Here is a 25,672-nt window from a genome sequence, read left to right on the forward strand (position 1 = left end):
GAAGGGAACCTGAAGTACGATGTTTTATAAATCCATCCCCTACTATTAGGGAAGAAAAGAGGACAGCAGAGGGTCTTTGGATGCTCCAGGAGAGCTCCTTGACTCTCTTTTCTCTGCAATCCGATCTGTGATAGATGTCAATGATCTAGTCATCTGTAAATCAGTCAAAACAATGAAAGCTGGCATTAAAAAAAAAATCAAGTGAAAAAGCAGAAAAATGATACTCACCTCAAGCCTTTTTTCAAGTGATTCTATCCTGTCTTTTTTGCTGGCCAGGTTAGCTCGTGTGTAGCGGTTCTGTCCTGGTAGGTATAACACCTGGCTATAACATTCTTCCCACACCTGGTTATAAGCCTCACTTGAAAGCTCTCCATGCCCCATTCCTTGCTTTACCACTTCCATCTCTTGTGCCAGTAGATCCTGGGCCTGTTGGAAATGATGAGAAATTTCAGTCACAAAGTACAGACGGTCAGAAAACTCCCCTTGTCGTTTTCAACCCTGTAGAGTGTAATTTTCAGGGGTAATTTCTCTCTCCATACAAAAAACCCATTTCAGGTTAAGCTAAATATGAAATTCAACACAAATGCGTTAAATTATAAATGAAACCTAGGCAATGGGGCTACTTACATTGCAGCTATTCCTCATTTCACACAGTTTGACCAATCCCAACAATCTGCTGTATCTAATACAGATACAGGTTGAGGTGTCTAGCACTGATGCAACAGGGAAAAAGAGATACAAGTAAATATCTTAAGAGAGGGAGAAAGAACAACTGCGTCAGCACATGCCTGACGAATGGAAAACACCATCACTTTCTATTTTCTTTTGCTTGCTCTCCTTAGCACAGCTTCGAAAATCTATTCTATCAGGAATGGATGATCTGTGCTCCATGCAATATGGGTTACAATGCAAGAAAGACTACTCTGATTACAGCTGAAGAAAATACAGCTTGACCTTGTATAAGGACTTCAATGTTCTACCATTTCCATATCAGCTTATGAAGCATCTTAACAATGAGGAAGGAACAGAGAAGAGGAAAGGACTCATGATGCTCCCCCACAACCAAAAAGCATGACACAATCCATCTGGAGCGCATATGCCTCAAAAAGAGACGTACAGCACAAGTCCCAGTCTGACACTAACAAGAGATATTTAGACATTAAGGTCAAACTGACAAGTAGATTTCAAGAGCTCCTCTCACACCCACAGAGTGATGCAACTGTTCTTGCGACAAAATGAAGTTTAAGAAATAAAGATTACTGCCAAGGTTTTCAAGAGTGACTAGTAAACAGGAGTGTTTTAATTTTGGGGTGTGCACCTTGACACATCTTACAAAGGCATATCAAGTTGGACGTGCCAAAACTGAGGTACCAAACTCACCAGTCATTTTTGAAAATCTTGGCCTATTTCTAACTAAATATTAAAATACAACATTATAAGAATGTAAGAAATCCAGAGCTCCAGCACTCCAGCTTCAGGAAAAGCTCTCAACACATAACTCAACATAATCTGATGACATTTACTGTGGGACAGGAACCCACTGCATAAAAGACAGAACTCTAAGGCGCCAAGAGTATCAAAGATCTGGAGCTCAATTAGTTGTTCTGTTATACCAGTGTAACTCCTTTGACTTCAAATGTAGTTACACTGACAGAAATCTGGTATAATGGAGCGGTGAAACCGACTGCTGCCAATGGCATCAGGTCTGATGTACTGTACAGAACAAACACATAAGGGAAACAAAAACTGCCATGTGACATATACTATTGACAGAATCATAACTACACCTTCTTTCTTACAATATTACACATGGACGTAAAAGGCAAACTCTGAGTTTTCAAATGTAGTGATTCACTAGATAAATTACTGAACTTCAACTATAGTTTATAGCAACACACCATCAAGAAGACTACTTGGGTATCTCTGAAATCATTTTATCTGGTGAATCTAAGAAATAGCTAATTAACCACACAAGCCTGTAGCTCAGAAAGAAAGAAAAGGAGTCGCCCTAGTGTTATTAATACAGCAAAATCCCACAAATGGTAATGTTTTTACTAGTATCAGTTTTCACCCCTTTAAGAATTAGACTATGTGGTTGTGAAAGCTACATGGCTTTCACAGCTTTATCCACTCAGGTATCATGTTGCATATCATTAGTAGCCCTTTCCAGAGAAGCAGGGCTGGCTCCAGTGTTCTTGCCACCCCAAGAGGCAAAAAAAAAAAAAAAAAGCCACGATCAGCAACAGCTCCACCGCACCGCTTTCTTCGGTGGCAATTTGGCGGCAGGTCCTTCCCTCCGAGAGGGACCGAGGGACCTGCTGCCAAATTGCCGCCGAAGAGCCCAACGTGCCGCACCTTCCACTTGGCCGTCTCAAGCACACGCTTGCTGATCTGGTGCCTGGAGCCGGTCCTGCAGAAAAGCGCAACCACTGAGGAAATGCAGTACCTTCGGGAGGAGGAAGTGAAAAAAAATAATCAGAGAAGCTTGCAGGATCTTGAGGATCACTACTTCATAAGGGACCATTCTTATTGTCCACCATACCTCAATGTGAAAGTGCAGTTTGGATGTACAGAGGATACTACTCCCACATAGAGAGAGATTAAGCCAGACAGAATGGGAAACAATTTCTGTCTAAAGTTAAGAAAATGTCTAGTGAATATATGGAAAATTTCCAGACCAGGAGCTCTACTGAACTGTGGAATATTCTCTAAGGGAAGTGATAGCAGACCCAGATCTTGTTATACTTCAAAAGAGACCGGACAAAGTGCTAAAATAATGTAGTCCAGGAAACAAACTGATATTGTCAGAGTGGCAAACTACGTGATCTAACTAGATCTTCCATCTACTTAATTCTACTACTAAGAAATCTTCCAGTGTAATTTTTAATTTGATAAATTGGAAGTACATTCTGTTCAGCATTGTTGGAACTGGACAAAGTATAGCTCTTGAATGATGTGTCAGATATGGGCAGGGAAAGATATTTCACATTTATACATCTTTTAAGATGTTTCCAAGTAAACAGGGATGTAGGTCCTAAAATACCACAGTGATGGGCATAGTCTAAGAATCTAGACAGATTTTGTACAGAATCTACCAATGAGAAAGGCTTATACACAGTAGTACGGGGGTTGTCCTTTTCATCCATTTTGATTGCCATAAACATTTAGGCTATGTCTACACTATCTACACTAGAGAACCTACACGGGGCACCGCTGTAAGGTCTTCCATGTAGCTGCTCTATACTGACGGGAGAAAGCTCTCCCGTCGGTATAATTAAACCACCCCCAACGAGTGGCAGCAGTTATGTCCGTTGAAGAGTGTCTCCCACCAACACAGTGCTGGCCACACCAGTGCTTCTGTCAGTGTAACTTATGTCGGTCAGGGGTGTGTTTTTTCCACAGCCCTGAGTGACATAAGTTTTACCGACAAAAGTGCTAGTGCAGACATAACCTTAGTTAAAGGTTACTGACACATTCACAGTGGAGAACCCCTCAAGGAGCCAAATCCATTGCTTTATTTCTGACCTGCCAGTCAGTCACTTGGCTGTGAAGTGAAACATAGACTCATAGACTCATAGGTCAGAAGGGACCAATCTGATCATCTAGTCTGACCTCCTGCACAAGGCAGGCAAACATCTGAGGCTACTTAATAAATGAACCCCCAGAACCAGAGATCTTGCTGTATAACTTTGGGCATACAATGCAAGTGAGAATGGAGCTCTGAGGCCTGCTGCTTTGTTCCACGTGCAGCCAATTCTGCCTTCATAGCCATGTCCAGCCAGCTAAGGTTTAAGTTCAGTTGCTATAACTGAGGATCATATTGATGTAGAGCAGCAGCCTTGGCAATGGCCTAAATCAAATGCTGTAGGCTTATAGCTGGACATAGCTAGAGGCTATTTAGAAGCTGAGTGATTAGATGGGAAAGGGGATTGAAAATACTTAATTATTATTTTCCATATTATAGTTCACCTTTCGATAGCATCTCAAAAAGATCTCAAAGTGCTTTCCAAATGTTACAAAACAAACTAAACACCCTGTGACATAGGCAACGGATACTGGAAGACAGTGAGGTCTGCATGAGTCAGAAGCCCCCAAATTCTAATCCTGGCACTGCCACTGACTCACTGCACAGCTTGGGAAATTCACTTTATCATTCAGTCTCAGGTTTTCCCATGTGCAAAATGGGTAATACTTTCAGGAATTTTGTGAGCTTTAGCTCACACCTATACAGTGCTTTGAATATGTGAAGTGTTATACAAAGAGTTATGTATCATTATTATTTTTATAATGCATGGATTTGCTTCCACCTCAGCAGTGACAAAAAGAAACACACAGTTATCTAACAGTGCACAGGAATGCTACACAGCCAGTAGAAGATGGGAAGTTAATAATATCAGATCCAATTCAAACTTTGCGGTCATTTAATTTCATGGAATGGACTGTTATCAAGATGTAATTTGGCAACCGGAGAGGCTATAGAGCTCCTACTCTTACTAACAGACAGGTGATCAGGACCACAGTTCTACGTTTCATCCAAAGGACAGCACCTCCAACCACACAGTGCCTCCCAACACCATGTTGGAGCACTGGCTCAGTTATAACCCCCAGGGGAGAGTGCCACCTGCTGCATCTTCAGTAACACTTCCTGCAGCACCTACATGTTGCTTGGAGGTCTTCCACTAAATTTCATCCAGGCTTGAGCTTTTTTTCCTTGCAAGATGACAGGATCATAGTACCTGGAGCCCATATGTCGGTAATCCTGTGACACATCGTTCTTACCTTCTTGAGTTCCTCTTTGGAGTGCTTCTCATAAGAATTTTGTTCGAGGTATGTAATATGCTCCGCACTGTTCGTTCCAAATCCTGGGCCTTTCCCCTTTTTACTCCCAGGCTGCTCTCCATATGGGTGATGCAGAAGATCAAAATGAAGCATGGTGATCATCTCTTTTTTTATCAGCTCTTCACTTTTCTGCAAGTCTGTTAGAGGAGGCTCCACATTCAAAGGTCTCAGAATCGTTTCATTTACCTAGCCAGAAACAACATACGTTCCAAAACATTATGCATTATTAACGTCATGTCAGCCAAAATATACTTGTGCAATGCACACACTAGAATACTGGTATTTAAAACTGAGCTGTATGTAACAGATGATTAAAGAACTTTGTACCAGCACAATAATCTAAAAAACAAATTTTGTTTTCAGTTATATGTATGCAACACCCACTGATTATATCCACATGAAGGCAAAAATTGGCCACAAGATGATGAAATTAGCATACTGAAGGAATGATTATATTCTTTCATGATCCGGCTTAGTTGTATTATGCTTCACAGTGGCTATTGTTTAAAAAAAGAGCCAAACAACTATTCTCAAGGTCTCCTTTATTCCTCTTTTTCCTTTAAACAGCATTTTGCTCTTACACCATCATGAAGAAGCTTCTGTTACTCACGTCTGTGGGCCTTGGCAGATCCTTCTGAACAGCTTTGTGCAAGCGCTTTAGCTCCTTTACACGCTCTGCATCTCGAATAGCCTAAAGAGACATTTCAAATGTTAGTCCAACCACCACAATACAGTCTGATTCCCAGTAAGACAAGAAAGATGAAAGCCACTAGACTACTGCAGTAGAGGTGATATTATTATTATTTGGGGTTTATTTGGTAAGAATAAAGGCTACACAGGAGACCGTAAGAGAATGGGGGAGAGCGTATGATGACTAACTGACAGCTTACCTCCCATTCACTGTACTAGACAGAACTTAGGGCCTCAGCCAAAGCTCAGAATTCAATGGAAAGACTTTCATTGGCTTTTCTGGGCTTTCGATCAGGCCCTTAGCCCTGGTCTACACTACGAGTTTAGGTCGAATTTAGCAGCGTTACATCGATTTAACCCTGCACCCGTCCACAGGACGAAGCCATTTTTGTCGACTTAAAGGGCTCTTAAAACTGATTTCTGTACTCCTCCCCGAGGACAGGATTAGCGCTGAAATCAACATCACTGGGTCGAATTTGGGGTAGTGTGGACGCAATTCGACGGTATTGGCCTCCAGGAGCTATCCCAGAGTGCTCCATTGTGACTGCTCTGGACAGCACTTTCAACTCAGATGCACTAGCCAGGTATACAGGAAAAGGCCCGGGAACTTTTGAATTTAATTTCCTGTTTGGCCAGCGTGGCGAACTCAGCAGCACAGGTGACCATGCAGTCCCCCCTTGAATGTTTCTATGCTCCAGCTATCATCTCCGTCCCTGAGGTTATCGCAGATTAGAAGGTGAAAAAAAATGCACTCGCGATGACATGTTTTCCAAGCTCATGCAGTCCTCCCGCACTGACAGGGCACAGCATAATGCATGGAGGAATTCAGTGACAGAGGCCAGGAAAGAACTGCTATGTTTGCTTAATGGCAAAAGTATCATGCCTCGCTAGCGATCCTACCCAAGCCAGGTCACTGTGTCACATGCACTCTGCACTGTGTCAGCCTTGGGCAGGGGCATGACCGCTTTGTGACCAGGAAGGCCAAAGATAAAGACATTGCATTAGGTAGCATCTGTAGCTAGAGAAAACACTTCTGTGGATTTGAAAAAGTCTGTGGCAAAAAAAGAAAAGCCCTGTAGTATAGTGGTTAGCACATTAACCTAACACGTGAAAGCCCCTTAGTATAGTGGTGATCACATTCACCTAACATGCGAAACGTCCCCAGTTTGAAACTGGGTGGAAACAGGTCACTGTTTCTTTTTCTGACTCCCCTCCTGCATTTTTTGTCTTAGAATAGACCAGGCTGTGAAATTTTACTTTGAATTATATCAATCATGAGTTAAATAATATGGAAGCTCTCTCTAACTTATAGTCCCGGGTTCCTTACCCTTTCAGCTGCTCTGATAAATTAACATTTTTGTTAGGGGTGGGGGAAAATTTTCATGAAGACTTTTATAGGGACTAAATGCTATCTAGGTCTCTGAAATAATCTTAATGTGGCCCACAGAGTGCAATCCTTCCTTCTGGATTTGTCATTCCACAAGTTGAACTGCTCCTTACTACTGTCCAGGCTTCATGAGCCATGGGAGTAAGGGGTAGGCTGGGGTAGGTGCGATCGCATGGTAAGGTCAGCTGGGAGAGCAGCCTGAGACAGAAGCCTCCAGCTCGCATGATATTCCAAGCAGGACTGAATCTCCATGAGACGAAACTTAAAGAAGAGAATGACTTAGGGTATGTCTACATCTACAATTTTGCAGCGCTGGTTGTTACAGCTGTATTAGTACAGCTGTATAGGGCCAGCGCTGCAGAGTGGCCACACTTACAGCAACCAGCGCTGCAAGTGGTGTTAGATGTGGCCACACTGCAGCGCTGTTGGGCGGCTTCAAGGGGGGTTCGGGGAACGCGAGAGCAAACCGCAGGGAAGGAGACCTGCTTGCACGGGGTTTCGGGGAATGCGAGAGCAAACCGGGGAAGGAGACCTGCTTCCCCGCGGTTTGCTCTCGCGTTCCCCGAACCCCCCTGCAAACCACAGGGAAGGAGACCTGCTTGCACGGGGGTTCGGGGAACGCGAGAGCAAACCGAGGAAGGAGACCTGCTTCCCCGCGGTTTGCTCTCGCGTTCCCCGAACCCCCCTGCAAACCGCAGGGAAGGAGACCTGCTTGCACGGGGGTTCGGGGAACGCGAGAGCAAACCGGGGAAGGAGACCTGCTTGCACGGGGGTTCGGGGAACGCGAGAGCAAACCGGGGAAGGAGACCTGCTTCCCCGCGGTTTGCTCTCGCGTTCCCCGAACCCCCCTGCAAACCGCAGGGAAGGAGACCTGCTTGCTTGGGGGTTCGGGGAACGCGAGAGCAAACCGGGGAAGGAGACCTGCTTCCCCGCGGTTTGCTCTCGCGTTCCCCGAACCCCCCTGCAAACCGCAGGGAAGGAGACCTGCTTGCTCGGGGGTTTGGGGAACGCGAGAGCAAACCAGGGAAGGAGACCTGCTTGATTACCAGAGAGGCTTCCTCAGGTATGCTGCGATACCTGCTTATTCCATGGAGGTCAAGAAAAGCGCTGGTAAGTGTCTACACTTGATTACCAGCGCTGGATCACCAGCGCTGGATCCTCTACACCCGAGACAAAACGGGAGTACGGCCAGCGCTGCAAACAGGGAGTTGCAGCGCTGGTGATGCCCTGCAGATGTGTACACCTCCTAAGTTGCAGCGCTGTAACCCCCTCACCAGCGCTGCAACTTTGTGATGTAGACAAGCCCTTAGAGTCACTCCCATTTGGTGCTCTAAAAGGAGGATAGCCATGTCTGTCCAGGCACCCCTGATTGACCTCACCGAGGTCTACCAGCTGAGCGGGGCTTAGTGGCACCCCGGCTGGCGGAAGCTGGCAGATGGAGCCCCAGACTGGCAATGGGCTGAGTGGCCCAGCCCGCTACGGGTCTGGGTCTCCGTCCATCAGCCTCACTCAGGCCGCTGCCTGCCTGGGGTTCCAATCAGGTAGGCAGCCAGCGGGCTGAGTGGGCCTACTGGACAGGATCCCAGAAAAAAGGCACGAAACGATTGTCTGCTGTTGCTTTCACAGACAAAGGGAGGGAGGGGGCCTGACGACATGTATCCAAAACCACCTGTGACACTGGGAGCTTAACCTAGAATTCCAATGAGCAGCGGAGACTGCGGGAATTGTGGGATAGCTACCCACAGTGCACGGCTCTGTAAGTCGATGCCAGCCGTGGTAGTGGGGACGCACTCCACCGACTTAATGCGCTTACTGTGGACATACGCAATAGACTGTATAAAATCGACTTCTATAAAATTGACCTAATTTCGTAGTGTAGACATACCCTTAGAGAAGATACCCCTAATGAACCTTCACCCAATCGTAATATTTTTCCATGGGGTCATCCCTTACCATATTCTTTGTTCTTTAGAAATTTCTCCTGTCCTTTGGCTTCAGCCTCATGAGACACCTGCTCCACAGTCCCATGTGGAGCTGGCTCATCCAGCCTAGGCTCCTTACTACTTCCTTGCATTCGGCTGGAGGGCTCCCACTTCTCCCTTCTGTGAAATCAGGGGACTAAGCCTCCACCACAATTACAATAATGGAAGTTTAAGAAAATAATAGGAGGATTCTCACACTTTCCAACACTCAGGGTACAAATAAAATGGAGAGGCAGCACTGTCTGAAAGCTCAGGAGTGTAGCCAGGATCTCCTAAACTTTAATCCTAGCTCTGCCACTACATTGTCTCTTAAAATGGGGAACCAGCTGGCCCCGCATGGGAGTGCAAGAGAAGAAAAAGACAATAAAGTGACTCTGCCCAATGTCTGCTGCCTTAGGGACCAATGGCCATTTATTCATTATTGTTAAATAATAATGTCCCCTTCTCCTCCAAACACTAGCCAGAGGAGAGGTGTGCATGCACGCAGGTGAGGAGCGTTAGCTACACCTTTCCAAAAGCATAAGAGCTGCCTCCTCCAAGCCCCTTCTCTTCAGTGCCAATAGAAGTATTGTTTCTTTAAAAGCACAGTGCCTCCAAGCACCAGGCCTTGGACAGTGCACCTGACCCTGCACCTTGTTTTCCTCACCTACAAAATGAACATAGTACTATTTATCCCGGCATTTACACCACATTCACCACTGCTGTATGTGAACACCTGCTTCTCACAGAGAGTTGTGACTGTTATTTGTGTAGCTCTTTGAAGTTGTAAAGTAGTAGGCAAGTTGGAATTTTGCACCCAACTATATTTTGAATAGCGATCCTCATTTCCTTGTGATCATTTCTACATTACCGAGGAGTACATAGCATGTAATATTAATAGGCTATAGGACTTTACAATTCATATTCCATTCCACATACACTTGCTTTCAATGGGACAGACTAGCATTAACAAACCATGGAAAATGTTTGTCATACATGAATAAAGATTCAGGCTTCGTTTCCATCTTTAGTTTACTTGCCAACATATAGCAAAGGGCAAAGAGAATTATTAAAATATTGGTTTAAAGGTATGCATTGGAAGAAAATTTCTAATTATGTTCCCAAAATTAATGCCCCAAAGAACTTAGAAAAAGCAACAAATAAAAACAAGGTGCCTGATAAATGGCGCACATCCTTACTATATTTCACATGTAATATTTTGTGGTTGCCATATTAGATCCTGAAAGAAAACCTGAACAGACAATTTTTAATTTAATTCATGTGCATAAAGTTAAGCATGTTTAAGCCTTTACAGAATCGGGACCAAAAACTGTGACTAAGGGAAAAAAATAATATTTCAGAAAAATTTATATTTATTATCTCTTTCCTTGTGTTAAGACTAGGTGTGATTTATGATACTAGTAAATTAAAAAAATTATTTCAAGAGAAGTGTGATTTTTAACTTGAGTGTGTTCCTTTAAATATTCTAATATTACCCTAAGGCAGGTAACACATAGGTTTTACTAATTTTCCTCATACAACCTATTGCTTTCATTAAGTATGTAGCCTGAGCTACAGGAAATAACACACAGAGTAGAGAACTTTTACTAATTTCACAATGTACTCCCACCTGTTTGCGAGCATCCACATCAGCAGCATCTTCTATATAGGTATCATCTGTTTCATGTTCCTCAAGTTCCTTCTCCGCATTTTCCGGTAAAACAATCTCAAAGTCATTCTTGGGGGCAGGAAGGCCCATAAGCCCTAGACGCAGATGCTCACGAGACTCTCTTTCCTGTTGAAAGTTAATCAAGTTTTAATCATTCTGAATGCACAGAGGTTTATATTATTTAGTAGATTTCCGTTGTCCTAAGTTACCAGTAAACACAGAGGAAAAAGTACAGATGCCACCTCGTGATTTTAGCTAGCTATGCAGTCAACAGAAAAAGTAAGTAAAAACTTTAAAAAGTTTAACGAATGAAAGACGAACGTTATTAATTCACATTATACAAAAGACAATGCCTCCAGAATTCATGCTCTACGAATACCGTCTCCTGAGGCCTGTGGGAGGAAGATGTGCAGCTTCCCTGAAAACAGCTTGTAAAAGGTGCAAGGAAAGGCATCTAGAGAAACAGCTATTTTAATGTAGGAGTATAGCACAGGAGCGGCTCCTCTTTTCTCACTATCAGTTTCAACATGACACTAGAAGTTCAAGATGACATGCACTTTATGAAGTTACTCATATAGAATGATATAGGGCTATTTGTGGAGAGTTGTCTAACTGGAACATTTCTCTTCAGATATCACTACTCTAGAATTTCAGTGCAGTGGCTCACAGATCTGGCAATTATGCTGGTAGGGTAATGGCAAAAGCACAAGCATCTCTGGAAACCGTTACGAAGCTGAAGTCTCTTGTTGAACTTACAAAGTCAAGACTCAAGCTTACCCTTGAAAACGATGAGATGGCACTGAGACACTTGCAAGGACCTCCAAACAGACTTAGAGAAAGCTTCTTTAAGTTAAGAGAAAACTTCAGATTCTGGATTAAAAGAGCTATTTCCTTCAAAAGAACGTGCCAAGCACTTTGGACTGGAAATCCTTTGCTAGCCCAAAGAGAAACACCGATGCCTCCGGTGGGAGATATCCAAAACCACAGTACAGGCTGCAGAATTTGCCACATAAAAGGAGCTCCCAAGGCAATTTCTATATAGTTCTGTGCCCTCTTATACCACATCTATTTGGCGAGATTCATCTGGCAGAATATCCAGGAATGGAAACGTCTGTTGATGATGAAAGAAGGTGATGAAAGAATCTGGACCAGACTGCTACATTAATGGGCATCTCAAGGGCTAGAGCTCCTAATGGGCAAACCTGAATACCACTCTACTTCAATTTTGTCAACGGGGTACACTAATGAGAAAGTCCTGTATCTAGAATTGGTGGCCAAAATATGAGGGATTTGAGGGTGGAATGGGATTACAGGATAAATGAATCTTTTCTTGGGACTAAGTATTTCCTGTTCCACTTCAAAGACACAAGTGGGACTGAGGTCTAGTTATAGCCAAATTTCTTTATGTGGTGGAGAGTGCTGAAGCTCTTTGACTGGGCATACTCAAAGCTGTTTTTCTTTTTCATTGTGGTGAGATTTTTGCTTTTAAAGTGTATTCTTGATGTGATGAAAATGCAAAGATGTAATTTTAGTAGGTTGTGAATGAATATTTATATGCAACTGGTAATACAAGTTCTGTACAGGAGATCAAAATGAATTTCAAACCCCAGGAAGTTAATAGAATATTCATCTCTTCCTCACATGTACTACTTACCAGTTGTTTTGCATAAGACGGATCACTGTAATCTGCCATTCCCTCTTCTGGATTGATGTTCAATTTATCTCGCAGGGGAGTCCTACCTGGAGTTGCTCCAACCACTGGTTTAGGAGTTATTCCACCGCGAGGGGTCAAACCTTCTGCTCCATGAGATGGAGTCCTACAGTGTTAGGAAAAGGCACATTTGACCATTTAATCAAAGGGCATCAGCTCTGAAAGCATTCAAATGCTTTTTTATATAGTAAGATGCAACTAAATTGATCCAATTTTCAGAACTTTTTGTAAGACATCGCAATCTGTGATGATAGCTTAATAGAAGTGGTTTCTTTCATAGAAGAAACAATAATGGAGAACACACACGCACACAGAGAGAATCTATTACTGATTCAAAGCACCGTATTTAAGATGCGAAGTTAAAAATGCTATAGCCTTGCATAAATGTATTTAGAAAAATACTGCAGTTCTCTTTAGCTTGAAAGGATGGAGACTTCTTAAAACACTTCACATGTCAGAATGGCAAAGCCCATTTAACTTAGCCTATTGATTTTATTTAGCCCAGAGAAAGCTTTGTTCTGGTTGCACAGATGAAAAACACAGTTTTCCACGGGTGCCAAAAAAATTATTACAGGCTTGAATTTATTAAAGTAACATATTTTTTAACTTAGATTTTTCTGAAGTATTGTTACAACTAAAGTCCCCATGTATTCTGCATGGGTTAGTCACAGCAAAATGTTACAAATTTCAGATTGCCACAGAGTAATACTTAAGTACAGGAAACATTTCAGTTAAAAGGGCTCTTAGATGTTTAAACTTGAGAGAATAAACAATAAAAACATCTAACCCATCTTAAAACTGTTAACATGAAGGTTCTGCTTTGTTATACTGCTTCCTTTAAATAAAAGAGACATTGTATAATACCGTTTCTAACATAACAAGCACACATTTTTCCATTCAAGATTTTGGACGTGAACACCCACAATGCATGAAAGTTAGGTGTCTAGAAAAACAACCCTATTTGCATGTGCAAATCTGATCTTTAGTGAATGAAAAACTTGAATGCAAAATCAGATTACACACACACACACACGTCAGCAATTGGATCAGCACAGGCTGACCTTCGCACTTGTGTTAAGCTGCGCTGACTTCAAAAGAACTCTGCATAAAATAAAGACCTGCTTGAGTGGATACAATTGCAGCATCCGAATAAATATTTTTAGGGAAAAGACTGAGGTTATTTTTGAAAAGTTGCCACAAGAATACTTATTTACTTCATTTGCCTCTGCTTCCTCAAGTGCAATAAACAGAAATAAAATTAAAACTTGAGTTGAAAAACTTCAGCCACAAAATATACCGAGTCTACGGAATTTTCCAGTTCTATGGAATATGGCATTTGTTGGATATGTTTATTCAGGGCCTACTGTAAGAGTCAAACTAACAATTCCATAATGTTTGGATTGGCTGTACAAGAATTATATATATTCTATATACACATAAACGCGGCCTATAAAATATTCACCTCAGCTTTTCAAAGGTTCACAGAAGTTTTAATCAAGTGTCTCTTAACAGCTGAAACTCAGATGCGATACTTTGGAAATTTTAGGATCAAATGTTACAGAGAATGCCACTGTCCATTTTAAATATACCATGTTTGTATGGAATCCTAGTCATGGACCAGTACCCCATTGTGCTAGACACTGTACTAAAAGATGTGAGGCTCTCAACTTGACAAAGATGATAAGAAGAAAAAGAAAGTAGTATAATGAGAGCTTTAAAAAAAAAAAAATCAAGCTAGCATTTCTTGTAGGACCAATAATCAAATTCTGTAATTTAAAATATTTTAAGAACGTCCACCCATCCCACCATCTCTGAATAGTTTGCTTTACCTGAAGGGTGTGGAAAGCACTGTATTTGGAGTCTGAACAACTTGTCTCTGGGGTGTCACTCCAGAGAAGTCACTCTCATGGAGGGGGGTATTAAGACCACCTTTCAGGGGGGTGTCTACGTTCGTCAGAGCCATCAAGTTCTGGGCTTCCTGTGTGACAGACAATATACAGAGCACATTACCAGGATTTCCAAAATCAAACTCTGCTGTGCAAGTTTAATAGACCTAGAGTGAAAAAATAGGTATGAATGCTGAATAGTCATTTAAATATCAAAGTATTTTGTTGAAATTGCTAAAAATTTCCTAATTTTAAGAAGCATACACTGGCTACTTACATGTCTTACAACACAGCTGAGTATTTTAATCTTCCTTAGTTGCTACAATGAGAGAGTTGCTTAATATTTCAGTTTTCTTCAGTCTAGGTAGATACCACAGCTAAGATTTTCAAAAGTGATCAGTGATTTCTGACATGCAATTAAAGAGACTTTAAGGGCACTGATTTTCAGAAAGTGCTGTTCTCCCACCCTCTGAAAATCAGGGTCCTTTAAGGTGTTCTATGTTCATCCAAAAGTCATCAAGATCATAAGGCCATATCTAGACATAATAAATACACTTCTCCAAGAGGCAGTAGCTATGTTGAAGGAAGAATTCTCCCATTGACCTAGAAGTGTCTACACCGGGGCTTAGTTCAGCCTAATTATGTTGCACAGGGGGTGAAATCTGTGTTGTAGTTAGTTTGACTTAACTTTGTATGGTAGACCAGGCCTTAGTCACTTTTGAAAATCTTGGTATATGCCTGAAATAAGTCAAGAACATTTTCTTCTCACAAAGATTTTATCCTTTTGTCTTAAAGAAATCAGACAACCCTAAAGGTGAACACAGTGGATTAAACAGATTCACACAAGAACTGTAACTGTACAACACAATGATGAGTCTTCTGTTCTAGTATCCTGCCTCCAAAAGCGGCTTAGATGTGAGGTTTGAGGCAGATGGCACTTCCCCTCCACGCTAAAGTACCTAATCACTTGGTGGGGAGATCCTGCAGGAACGGATGGCTGGTCGGGTCAGTTCCTGGGAGAAGCAGGGGCCCACAGGGTTCCTGCCTCGGTTGACATACTGCCTCCCACATAGCACTGGTGCAGCTGGAGAGTAACCTGCTGGTCCCAGCTGACAGCAGCACCACCTTGGCCCCGGCCTCAGTCCCAGCTACTGGCTCAGCACCCCCGACTTCCTGCAGCAGCATATCTCTACAGTGCTCATGGTACTGGTGAACCTGGGAGTGCCAAGTTCTGCCCCCATACCCACAGTCTACACTGCCCCGCCCGCACTAAAAGAGGTACCCATTCTCCCTGCCTGCAATCCTAGCACTTATGAGCCCTGCTCTCTTCATTCCAGGGCCCCTCAGGTCATGGTGTGGGGTGTTGCAGTGTCAATGGGTGTTACAATTCCTTCAAATGTTTGCAAGTTTTATTTTAGCTGCTATGATTTATACTCTTTTTGAGCAGAAGTATGAGATAACACGAAAGGTGCTCTAGGAAATCAAATTACTACTTTTGATACTCAGACTCTTGTTATAACTATATTGATCAAAGCCCTTCTACTTGATTACTTGTGTTCTTATAAACTATAGGATTTTCATCCCTTTGTGTGGTCTTACTAAACTATGGAGTGGCATAACTTCTTTTCCTTCGCTTAGGGAGGCTTGCTAGGACAAAGTCGGAGTACCCTCGCTCTAGTATAGCACAGAGCTTGCTCTATACATTTATATTTTACCTGCAGGATCCTGTCCTGTGCCGCTGGAGTTTTGGGCGTTCTAAGGGCGATGCTGTTGTTGGTGACGTTGTATTCAGACAAAAGGGTGCTGGAAGCAGAGTTTGTAATTCCAGACTCTTCAGCTGTTTGACGTGCAATCTCGCTCGCCTGGCCTACTTTCACTACTTCCTCGAGCTCTGTATCTGAAATCTTTCAAAGGAAACCAGTATCAAACAGTGAGTTACATTTGGGAGAATAAAGTTCTTACTGGCAGGTATCAAGAATTACATACCAAAGGAAAAAGGTAGCACTTTAAGAATACTCTCCTCTCACCCAGCTCAAGCAGATACTCTACTCCTACTTAATGCACTGGCTAGCTGCTTATTCTATGCATTAAAAAAAATAAACAACCTGTCTGACATGTATGATCATAAAAAGTTGAGACATTGAGGTCAAAAGGTATGGTACGTGCAATGGCAGAGCAAGCTTCCCTGCCTTGCCAACGTATGTCAGTTCTAACCACGGAAAAGCATCTCTACAGATGAGACAAAAGTTCCGTCTATGTCTGTTTAAACCTCGGTCTCTGTGACAACTGTGGTGCTCTGGGTACAGAACTGTGACCATTACACTCATTTCACACAGGCCACCAAATATCCGACAGCTGGTAAGAGTTTGCATCTGAGCGACAATTTACCTGAGGAGCTGGAAGCACTAGTTTGCTTCTTTTTTTAGTAAACTCTGACACCCCACTGGTCTGAAGAATAGCTGAAGGCAAGTCAGATTCTTTCTTCCGTTTCATATGCTGTTTGTCTTTTTTGCGCTCTCTTCCTTCCTTCTCCCTGTCACAGTGGACAAGAAAGTCATTTAAAATACTCAGAACTGATCAGGAAAGCAAAACTGGCATTTCAGAGAGAGACAGAAAATCCTTTGCTCTAGCTGGTGAAGGTGGGATACGCTGTAACAATCATATTTCAGGAAGAGGTAGCAGCCGTGTGGATCAGAAGTCAATTGATAATATATGGATTGAAAACCATGCAAAAGAATGTCACATCTGTAAACAGCAGCATTTAGGAAACAGTTAGTGGACATCCATTGGTGCTAGACAGCATACCAGTGACTGCAGGGAGAGGGAGGATCACTGAAAAATACTAAGACCACCCCACTGTAAGCAAGCAGGACCTGCCCTTCCTCTCACAAGTGGTATGAGGAAGCTAGGGAGCCATGGGAGCTTAGGAAATAAGGCTCTGCCCTTGGAGGATAGTAAGAGAAGCAGCACATGAAATCTTGCATGGGAAGTTGGGGGAAGAGATAGTAGGGCATGGAGCCAGGCTTCAATCTGTACATTACACACACTTTTTTACACAACACTTGAATTAGGAGCTATAATTCCAACAAGCGTTTCTGGTGAAGCCACTCGAGCTTCCTTCTCATCGTTCAAAATCACATGACCTTCTTGCTGGAGCCGCAGCTCCGTAATTCACAGCTGTCTACTATTTCTACTGTATACAATAGATTGCCTCAACTAGGAACTATTGAAAAAAAATTAAGTAGATTAGAGCAAGTAAATCAAGTTGGATGGATTGTTGGATCTGCCCACTCAATAGAGAACAGTTGGCAGAAGTAACTGGAAGTGAACTGTGGAAGTACAAATAACATCGTGCTGGCTAGCTCTGCTGTTCCATTCGACAACATGCATGTCACTTCTCAAGCGCACATTTGCAGAGACAATTTTGTTAAATAAAGAAAAAGTACTTGAGCAGATTCTAATAATAATAATAATAATATAATTACATGTGGCACAATGGCAATAAAACAAACTAACACAGTATTGCTATGACATGTCAAAGCTGCTCTTACAAGCAATTTAATAAAGCCATGTTTTGTAGGAAGAAAAATCAGTCATTTCTCTGATGAAAACTAAAATGCAATTATATGACTGATGTAAAAATATGACAGAGCGAGGTGATGCAATGGTTTAAATCCTTTAAAGCCTTTAAATTCTTAGGTTCCAAGGAATTAAAAAAAAAGAGTTTGGGAGCCTCATTCTTGTGTCCAGTCGACATTTTTCCACATAATTAAACTGACAAAATTTACCAAGACAAGCAATCATAAGAGACCTAGAACTGAAGAGAAAGGGCCTGCAAGTCAGAATCAAGGTGCACTGGCATATACCCAGTGAGGAACATACTTTCCCAGACCAGGCCTATGTTACATGAGCACTAAAAGTTCACTCATAAAACTTAAAACAAACTTACGATCTTAATTCTCCATCCAGGTCTTGCTGACGTAGCTTCCTGAAGTCTGCATCCAATGCCTGGTAGTTTTCCTCCAATGTATCATAAAAGCCAGGAGCAGGCTTCTTTTCAAATGGGATTTCTGCATTGTAATCCACACCTCTCTTCTTTTTCCTTTTCTTCTGGATCTCTATCCCGGCAGCTCTAAGTTCCCTCCTCTTCTGGAGAGCAGCAAGACGTCTGAGGAAACACAGTAAATGCTACTTAATTCAAAGTTAATGCCTCCTGTACAATAGTCACCTGCTAACATCAGATAGTACTTAGGGATGAGATATTATTTATAAAATGTGATGGACCATAATAGCACTGACATTATTAAATGTTTATATTCCAGGAGCACCCAGATGCCCCAGTCAGGCTGCAGACTCATTGTGCTAGGTGCTGTGCAAACACATCCAAAGATACGATGACACAGCCCCTGCTGCCCTGAAAAGTTTACAATCTAAAGCACTGATCCTGCAAAGACTTAAGTATGTGCTTTACTTTGTACATTGCATGTAGTCCCAGTGAAGTCAATATGAGTACTTCTATTGCACCAATGTAAGCACAAACAAGTCTTTACAAGAGTGGGGCCCAAGAAGACGAGCAGCATATGAAGGACAGGAGGGGGGACACCATATACTGCTGTTATAGACACATTTGCACATTCATTTTTATAATCATTCTAACTAGATAAAGCAAAGTGACAACTAATCTCATCTTTCTTTCACACATCCTCAACTTGATCATTTATTTTTGGCATCTCAGCAGAGGTGGGTCGTGAAGAGAAGCTGAAAGAGGAGAGAGCTGAGGCTTCACAGATCAGTTCGGGGAAGGGATTCCATGTGAAAGGGACAGAGGGAGAAACTAAAAACTCAAGAGACAACAGAGCAGACAAGTGGAAGGGATGTCTACCTAGCTTCTTCAAGCTGCTTCTCTCTTGCTTTTCTCTTGGCCTTCTTTCCCTGAGTATTAGCCAGACGCGCTCTAGCTTCAGATAGCATTTCAAGTTCATCTGCAAAAAGTATAGAGAAGGAAGGTTACCAATTTTTCACATTATATTGGGGAGCTGGGAGTTAATATTAAGATCAGAAGAAAACCTTTAAAAAGATGCCAGGATCGGTGTGCCAGCATGGATTCCCCATGCCCTCTACATTCTCTCTTTACAATGAACACACACGACCAGATGAACACAAGAGATCAAGCCACCAACCAGATGAACCAAACAGATCACAAGAACATTCATAATGCTGGCAATATTTTACTGATGTACAAGGCTGTTTAAACTGAAATCAGAATATTCCTAGTGAAAGGGAGACCTAGCACAATAAAAGAAAACAATTTCATTTATATTTAGGCCCACACAATAATGATGAGTGACCTATTATTATGATGACAGGAACATGACACTTGAGAACAGTCCTTATTCAATCTTCAGCCTGGGCACCTTCATGGACTCCTACCCCTCCTGTCTCAAATATCATTGGTGTAACATACAGAGGAATTTGTATTGGCATATTTCAGTAATGATTCATCTAGGAGATATTAGCTGGTGTGAAGACACAGAGAGGAGAATCGCCAGTGGAAGGGCAGTAAATAGCAGAAAACCAGGCAGTGAAATAAAAAACCAGCCATCCAAGAAAACAGAGGTGACAAAGAGACAGAAGAGAAGGAGGGGAGCAGATCCGAAGGAGGAAGGGGACCATATGAAATTGAAGAAAAGACAAAGGAAACCTGAAAGATGACAGTGAAACAGAGCACCTGAGGCAGAATACAAGATCAAGACTGTAGGAGGAACAGAGATAGGAGCCTGAAAACACAGAGAAAACAGAAGAGACAGGATGAAGCAAACAAAGGCCAAAGAAACTGCAAGAGACTGAACTGTTAAAAAATAATGATACATGTAACAGATTATTAATTTACCTTCATCCATATCAATAGGATCTGGACGGGCCGGTTTTGTTTCTGGATTTGGATCAATTTCACCTGGTTTCAGTTTTCGAGGATCATCTGCAGTTTCTTCCTCATTGTCTCTCTGAGCAGCTTTATCCCTGTAAAGATGTACCAGCACATTCAGGTGACACGACCCACTTTATGAAACTGGTGAAAATGTGTAACTAACTCCTGAAATCCTAACCCCCAAAACTGCCCAAGAAATGTAAGCCAGTACCTCACAGTAAACATTACAGACACTTACTAACTGCAGAGAAGAATTATGAATAACTGAACACTAATATTTAAGCCACTAAAACAAAAGCATCACAAATTAATAAAAACTGAAAGAGAGGCAATGAAACATGCAAAGTGGACAAGTCAGCACTAATGAGGGTGACAGAAGAGAATTCACCTTTTGTGGGCAACAACAGTACATGGAAAGATACTGATAATAGAGAACTGCTGCAAGACAAACCACCCTACATCTCACTTGTTACTTCTAACCAACAGCCCTAACAGAAGCTTGAAGGAGGGGGAAGAACTGGGCCTGCTAGAAACCCTTGCCAGCACAGGAAATGGGCCAGTCATTTCTCTCTCTGCCTCCCTCCAGGCCACCAGGGACCAGAAGCCTTTCCCATCAAGCTAGGTAGCCCAACCTAGCAGTCTACAGAAGGCCCAAGCCATTGGAAGCCCTTCCAGCTGCAGAACCCAGGAGGAAGAAGAGAATACCTCCAACACAGCCAGCAACCTCCTGATGTCTATGTAACAAACTACAAACATTTTCATGCTATTTATCTTCAGCAAAACAGAGTCACTTACAAAAGAAATTCATAGTGCTCCAAGCACTGCGCAGCTGTTCTTCCAATGATTGGAGCAATAGTCCTCCACTGGGTTGGCATTAGCTTGGCCAAGTGTAATAGTTTCTCCTCTTCTTCCCGTGACCATTCTGTCTTTTTGATACTTGGGTCCAACCACTCGTACCTGTTACACAGCGGTAAAATTAAAAGAAGACATTTCTGGGACAGTTTATGCCAATTCAATTGTGAGCAAGTCATATTGCTTCCACACATCATTATGATGGGATTTCAGAATCTCATCCTGGATATATATGATCTATGGCTATATAAAAATGTGTATTATATGTAGCACTTTTATACATATAAAGCTTTATGTTTTGTTCTCATTTGTCATACAGATCTTCCCATCTCTCCTCATCCTCGCATTTTTTTGCCAAAAGACAGGATTCACAAAACTAGTCTTCACTAGTCATGTGGTTTTACATGCCATTTTCAAATGGTTAAAAGAAATGGTGGAGAACAATTAAGGCCCTGATACTGTAAATACTTAAGCACACACTTAACTAAGTGTGCAAGTAGTTCCGTTAGATTATGCTTCCATTAAGTTTAGCATGTGCACTTCAGTGTCTGCAGGTCTGGGGCCTAATTCTCATATGGATTTGTAAGTACATGTGTGTTAATTTTAAGGGTTGGGGGGTTTTTTGGTACACATTCAAATTTAGTACTGGAAAATAAAAAAAGGGAGGCTAAACTGAGTGGTCTGAAAGCCTCTTTACATTAATACAAAGAGCTTACTTAAAGTGAATTTTCTTTCTGACAAACATCTCATTAAAATATGTAAATCAGATTACAAAGTGGTTATTTTGAACTAAATTCTCATAATGATCCTGTATCTTTAGTTTATGTGATGTCACTGATGTCATCTGTAAAGTGAGTGGCTTTCTATTTTTGCTCATGTTGCTTTCAAGGAATATGAGTTTATGATAGCTGCAGAAGATGAAATCAAGTAAGAATCACAAAGCTCTATCTCCCTCCCCTGGACCTGAACCACTGACAAACTCTATAGTAACTTTTAAATTCACATGAACTATGGATCTCAGTTTCCCATTACTATGTTCTCTACTTACCATCTGGCTTTGCATTGTTTTGCTGATTTTCTGTGCAACAAGGAAGCAATACGAGACCACTGGTTTTTGCCATATTTCATCACAGCTGCTTTAAGAATTTCATCCTTAAAACAAAAAGAATTCTTATTACGAAGAGTCATTAGAAAACTTTATCAGAGATGAATGCTTGCTTTGAGCTCTGTGAGGAGAGATGGAGGAAAGGGTTTGACAAGGATGATGGCCTGGTGGGAAGGGCAAAGGAACCCTCTTCTTCCCAAAATATTGTTCTCATCGAAGATGAGTGAAGATGTAGGGCTGTTTTACCAATGTCATTAATCTTACCGTTAACATTTAAAATTACTATAGCTGAAAGAGGTTAGCAAAAGAAAATTATTCCCATTTAATTTGGGTATTTGATAGCACTTGGTGAATGGCTAGTTTCATTGTTTCTCCTGTACAGTAAGTTTCCAGGGTTGTGTGGATCCTTCACACAACGAGGATGGTGAGAAAATATTTTAACAATAGGACATGGTAAAAGCATGGAAACTGGGGCATGTGTGACACCTAAAACCACTTTCAATTTTTTTTAAATTAAGTAGATTTCAAGTTGGTGATGTCCCTTTAATTGGAAGTTTCAAGTTTGCAATGGAAATTGAGCCAACTGCCTAAAAACCAGCAAGCTTTGAAGGTCCTAAATAGAAGAAATCAATATCAAGACAAGCATTTGGTTGCAGATCCAGTCACACTTAGAACTGTTTATTTTTTGATATTTGCATCCTAAACCTAAGTATGTTTCTGTTCTTGCATAGTTCATTTAATACAATACATGGCAGATGATCAGCCATTTCCTATTGTCAGCTTTGTTTGGAGATAGTGGACATGATGATATACATGTGTAGTATGAACAAAGTGTTGTTAGGAACACTTGTTTTGTGACAAGGTAACCGTAGACACACTTAATTTTACAGTTTAATGGCAATATATTACTTGGGAGTACAAAAAGTTCTTGTACCAAACCTGAACAACCAATGGCATATGAAATTTATTTATGAAATCTCTCATTTGCAGGTGTTTCAACTGAAACAGCTGCAGACCCTGAGAAGACTTCAAACAAAGAAAAGAGGATACAAACAAGACTTCAAACAAAGAAAAGTGTCATGAAATCTTCACTACAAGAATTCAGTAAACATCAGCTCCAATTTTCACAGGTTTATCTCACAATAAAGTATCCATTAGGGCTGACACTACATCACTACACTACATCAGGACTGACACTACAAGAGCAGGTGTGAACCATGACTTCCTGATGGCAAGTGACATAGTGAAGATAACTTCAAGACACTGGAATTCAACCCTGGGTTGAGATAGAACAGTTTTGTCTCCGAAGACAAAGTTATAGAAGCATCAGTCCCATGAAAGAGAAAGAGCTTCATGTCCCCAAGCCCAAACTTCACCTCTTCTACAGAAGTCGTAATTTTCACTTTTATTATAAGAAGTTAGAACCCCAAAATTTAGGAGATTATGGAAGAAAGTTATGGACCTGTTGCAGACTATTCTAGCATGGAAACCATAAAGTGCATGCACTGGAACTGTGGCCAGAGATGTGAACAAAAGCTGAAAAACTCAGTTACCCTTTGAAGTTTTCCTGGGATCAGATGGCATCTTTTCCTAAGGGAAAGTCTACATTACCGCACTACACTGGCACAGCTGCGCCCCTGTAGTGCATCTGGTGAAGATGCGTTATGGTGACAGGAGAGCGCTCTCCCATCAGCATAATTACTCCACCTCCGAGAGAGTTGGAAGCTATATCAGCAGGAGAGTGTCTCCCTCCGACATAGCGCAGCGTAGACATCGCTTTGAGTCGATGTAACTTATGTTGCTCATGGGGGTGTTCTTTTCACCCTAACTGAGCTGAAAACAGAAGCCTTGTTTTGTATAGAAAAAAGCACACAAAATAATCAAATAAGTGATCTGCTATGTGCTCCACAAATGTTCATTAAAGCCTAGTCCAGGGGTCTGCAACCTTTCAGAAGTGGTGTGCCGAGTCTTCATTTATTCACTCTGATTTAAGGATTCACATGCCAGTAATACATTTTAAAGTTTTTAGAAGGTCTCTTTCTATAAGTCTATAATATAATAACTAAACTACTTTTGTATGTCAAGAAAATAAGATTTTTAAAATGTTTAAGAAGCTACATTTAAAATTAAATTAAAATACCGAGCCCCCCCGGGACCAGCGGCCAGGACCTGGGCAGTGTGAGTGCCACTGAAAATCAGCTCACGTGCAGCCTTTGGCACGGGTGCCAGAGTTTGCCTATCCCTGGCCTAGTCTATACAAGAAGAGTATCCATTGCCAACAATAGAAATTTGCAGTTAAACTATGTTCAGTGCCAGTTCAATTGCACAAAGTCATTTTTCCTCATGTACACAAGCCTTCAGAGTGTGTCTGGCTTTAACCGTAGGCTGCTGAGTTTTGGTCTGGGATACTACAGGGGAATACATACATATATATATATATATATATATATATATATATAATTGAAATGAAAAAATCTTCTCTCTATATATATCATACTTCCATCTCTTGCTGCAAGATTTCATTTGCTACAAGTTAGCACCACAGTAATACCACTGATAAGATGTACAAATAATCACTGGTAATTTTTTGCATGACCATCATTTAGCTACTCATATGTTTATTGTGAACCAATCACCACAGTACGGTACCAAATACAAACACTTGCTTTGGTGTCATCCTGGTAGGACTCTAGCTTCTGTAGAGCCCTCAGAGAAGAATCTCTCTGAAAGTCTGAGAAGGTAGGAGAACACAGGGCTTGCGAGATGGAGGGAAATGCTTGTGGTTATGATGTTAGGATATGACGAAACTTTAGCTAACTGAAGGACCACATAATTGCTTTGTCAGAAATGCTTCTTACCATAGGAGAGCAGCCTATACTTAGTCTCACCCTTCCTCATAGGGAGAGATAAAGCATTCTGCAGAAAGAAACACCTTCCAGCATACAGGGACCCATGCGGCTCTGACCCCCTGCCCATGCAGCACTCTCTGAACCCAGCACATAGAACAGCTCCCAGAATACAGGGCTCATGTGGATATGAGTCTCCTACTCATACTGCACACCGGGGACCCAAGCCTGCAGAGGAACCGGCACTCAGTGCAGAAGGGGCCCCTGCCCATTTCTGCACACTGGGGACCACTGCCAGAACACGGGTGTTCACGGGGTTCTGAAACCCCCGGCTATGCTGCACACTGAGAACCCCAGCCTGCAGCAGAGCGAGCTCCCAGCACACAGGGCCCAGGTGGATCTGGGCTCTCGCCCATTCTACACACTAGGTACCCTACACTGCAGAGGGGACAGATCCCAGCACACAGGGCCCAGGCGGATCTGGGCTCTCTGCCCACGTTACACACAAGGGACCCCAGCCTGCAGAGGGGACAGCTCCCAGCACATGGGGCCCAGGCAGATCTGGGCTCTCTGCCTACGCTACACACAAGGGACCCCAGGCTGCAGATGGGACAGCTCCCAGCACACAGGGCCCATGCGGATCTGGGCTCTCTGCCCACGTTACACAAAGGGACCCCAGCCTGCAGAGGGGACAGTTCCCAGCACACAGGGCCCATGCGGATCTGGGCTCTCTGCCCACGCTACACACAAGGGACCCCAGCCTGCAGAGGGGACAGATCCCAGCACACAGGACCCAGGCG

General features: G+C 42.3%; 1 protein-coding gene across 1 annotated transcript in view; it reads right to left on the reverse strand.

The window, feature by feature from the left end:
* Positions 1 to 25,672, reverse strand: part of CDC5L (cell division cycle 5 like) — a 48,875-nt gene that overhangs the window by 21,931 nt on the left and 1,272 nt on the right. Inside the window, exons 2-14 of the mRNA XM_050948768.1 lie at positions 21,970 to 22,073; positions 20,865 to 21,026; positions 20,034 to 20,161; positions 19,026 to 19,125; positions 18,093 to 18,311; positions 16,532 to 16,676; positions 15,859 to 16,047; positions 14,087 to 14,235; positions 12,201 to 12,363; positions 10,508 to 10,672; positions 5,450 to 5,530; positions 4,780 to 5,025; positions 229 to 426 (exon numbers count right to left, since the gene is read on the reverse strand). Coding sequence (XP_050804725.1) covers positions 229 to 426; positions 4,780 to 5,025; positions 5,450 to 5,530; positions 10,508 to 10,672; positions 12,201 to 12,363; positions 14,087 to 14,235; positions 15,859 to 16,047; positions 16,532 to 16,676; positions 18,093 to 18,311; positions 19,026 to 19,125; positions 20,034 to 20,161; positions 20,865 to 21,026; positions 21,970 to 22,073 — 2,049 coding nt within the window. The remainder of the gene's footprint in view (positions 1 to 228; positions 427 to 4,779; positions 5,026 to 5,449; positions 5,531 to 10,507; positions 10,673 to 12,200; positions 12,364 to 14,086; positions 14,236 to 15,858; positions 16,048 to 16,531; positions 16,677 to 18,092; positions 18,312 to 19,025; positions 19,126 to 20,033; positions 20,162 to 20,864; positions 21,027 to 21,969; positions 22,074 to 25,672) is intronic.

Source organism: Gopherus flavomarginatus, chromosome 4, assembly GCF_025201925.1.
Source record: "Gopherus flavomarginatus isolate rGopFla2 chromosome 4, rGopFla2.mat.asm, whole genome shotgun sequence".
NCBI classification, from domain to species: domain Eukaryota; kingdom Metazoa; phylum Chordata; order Testudines; family Testudinidae; genus Gopherus; species Gopherus flavomarginatus.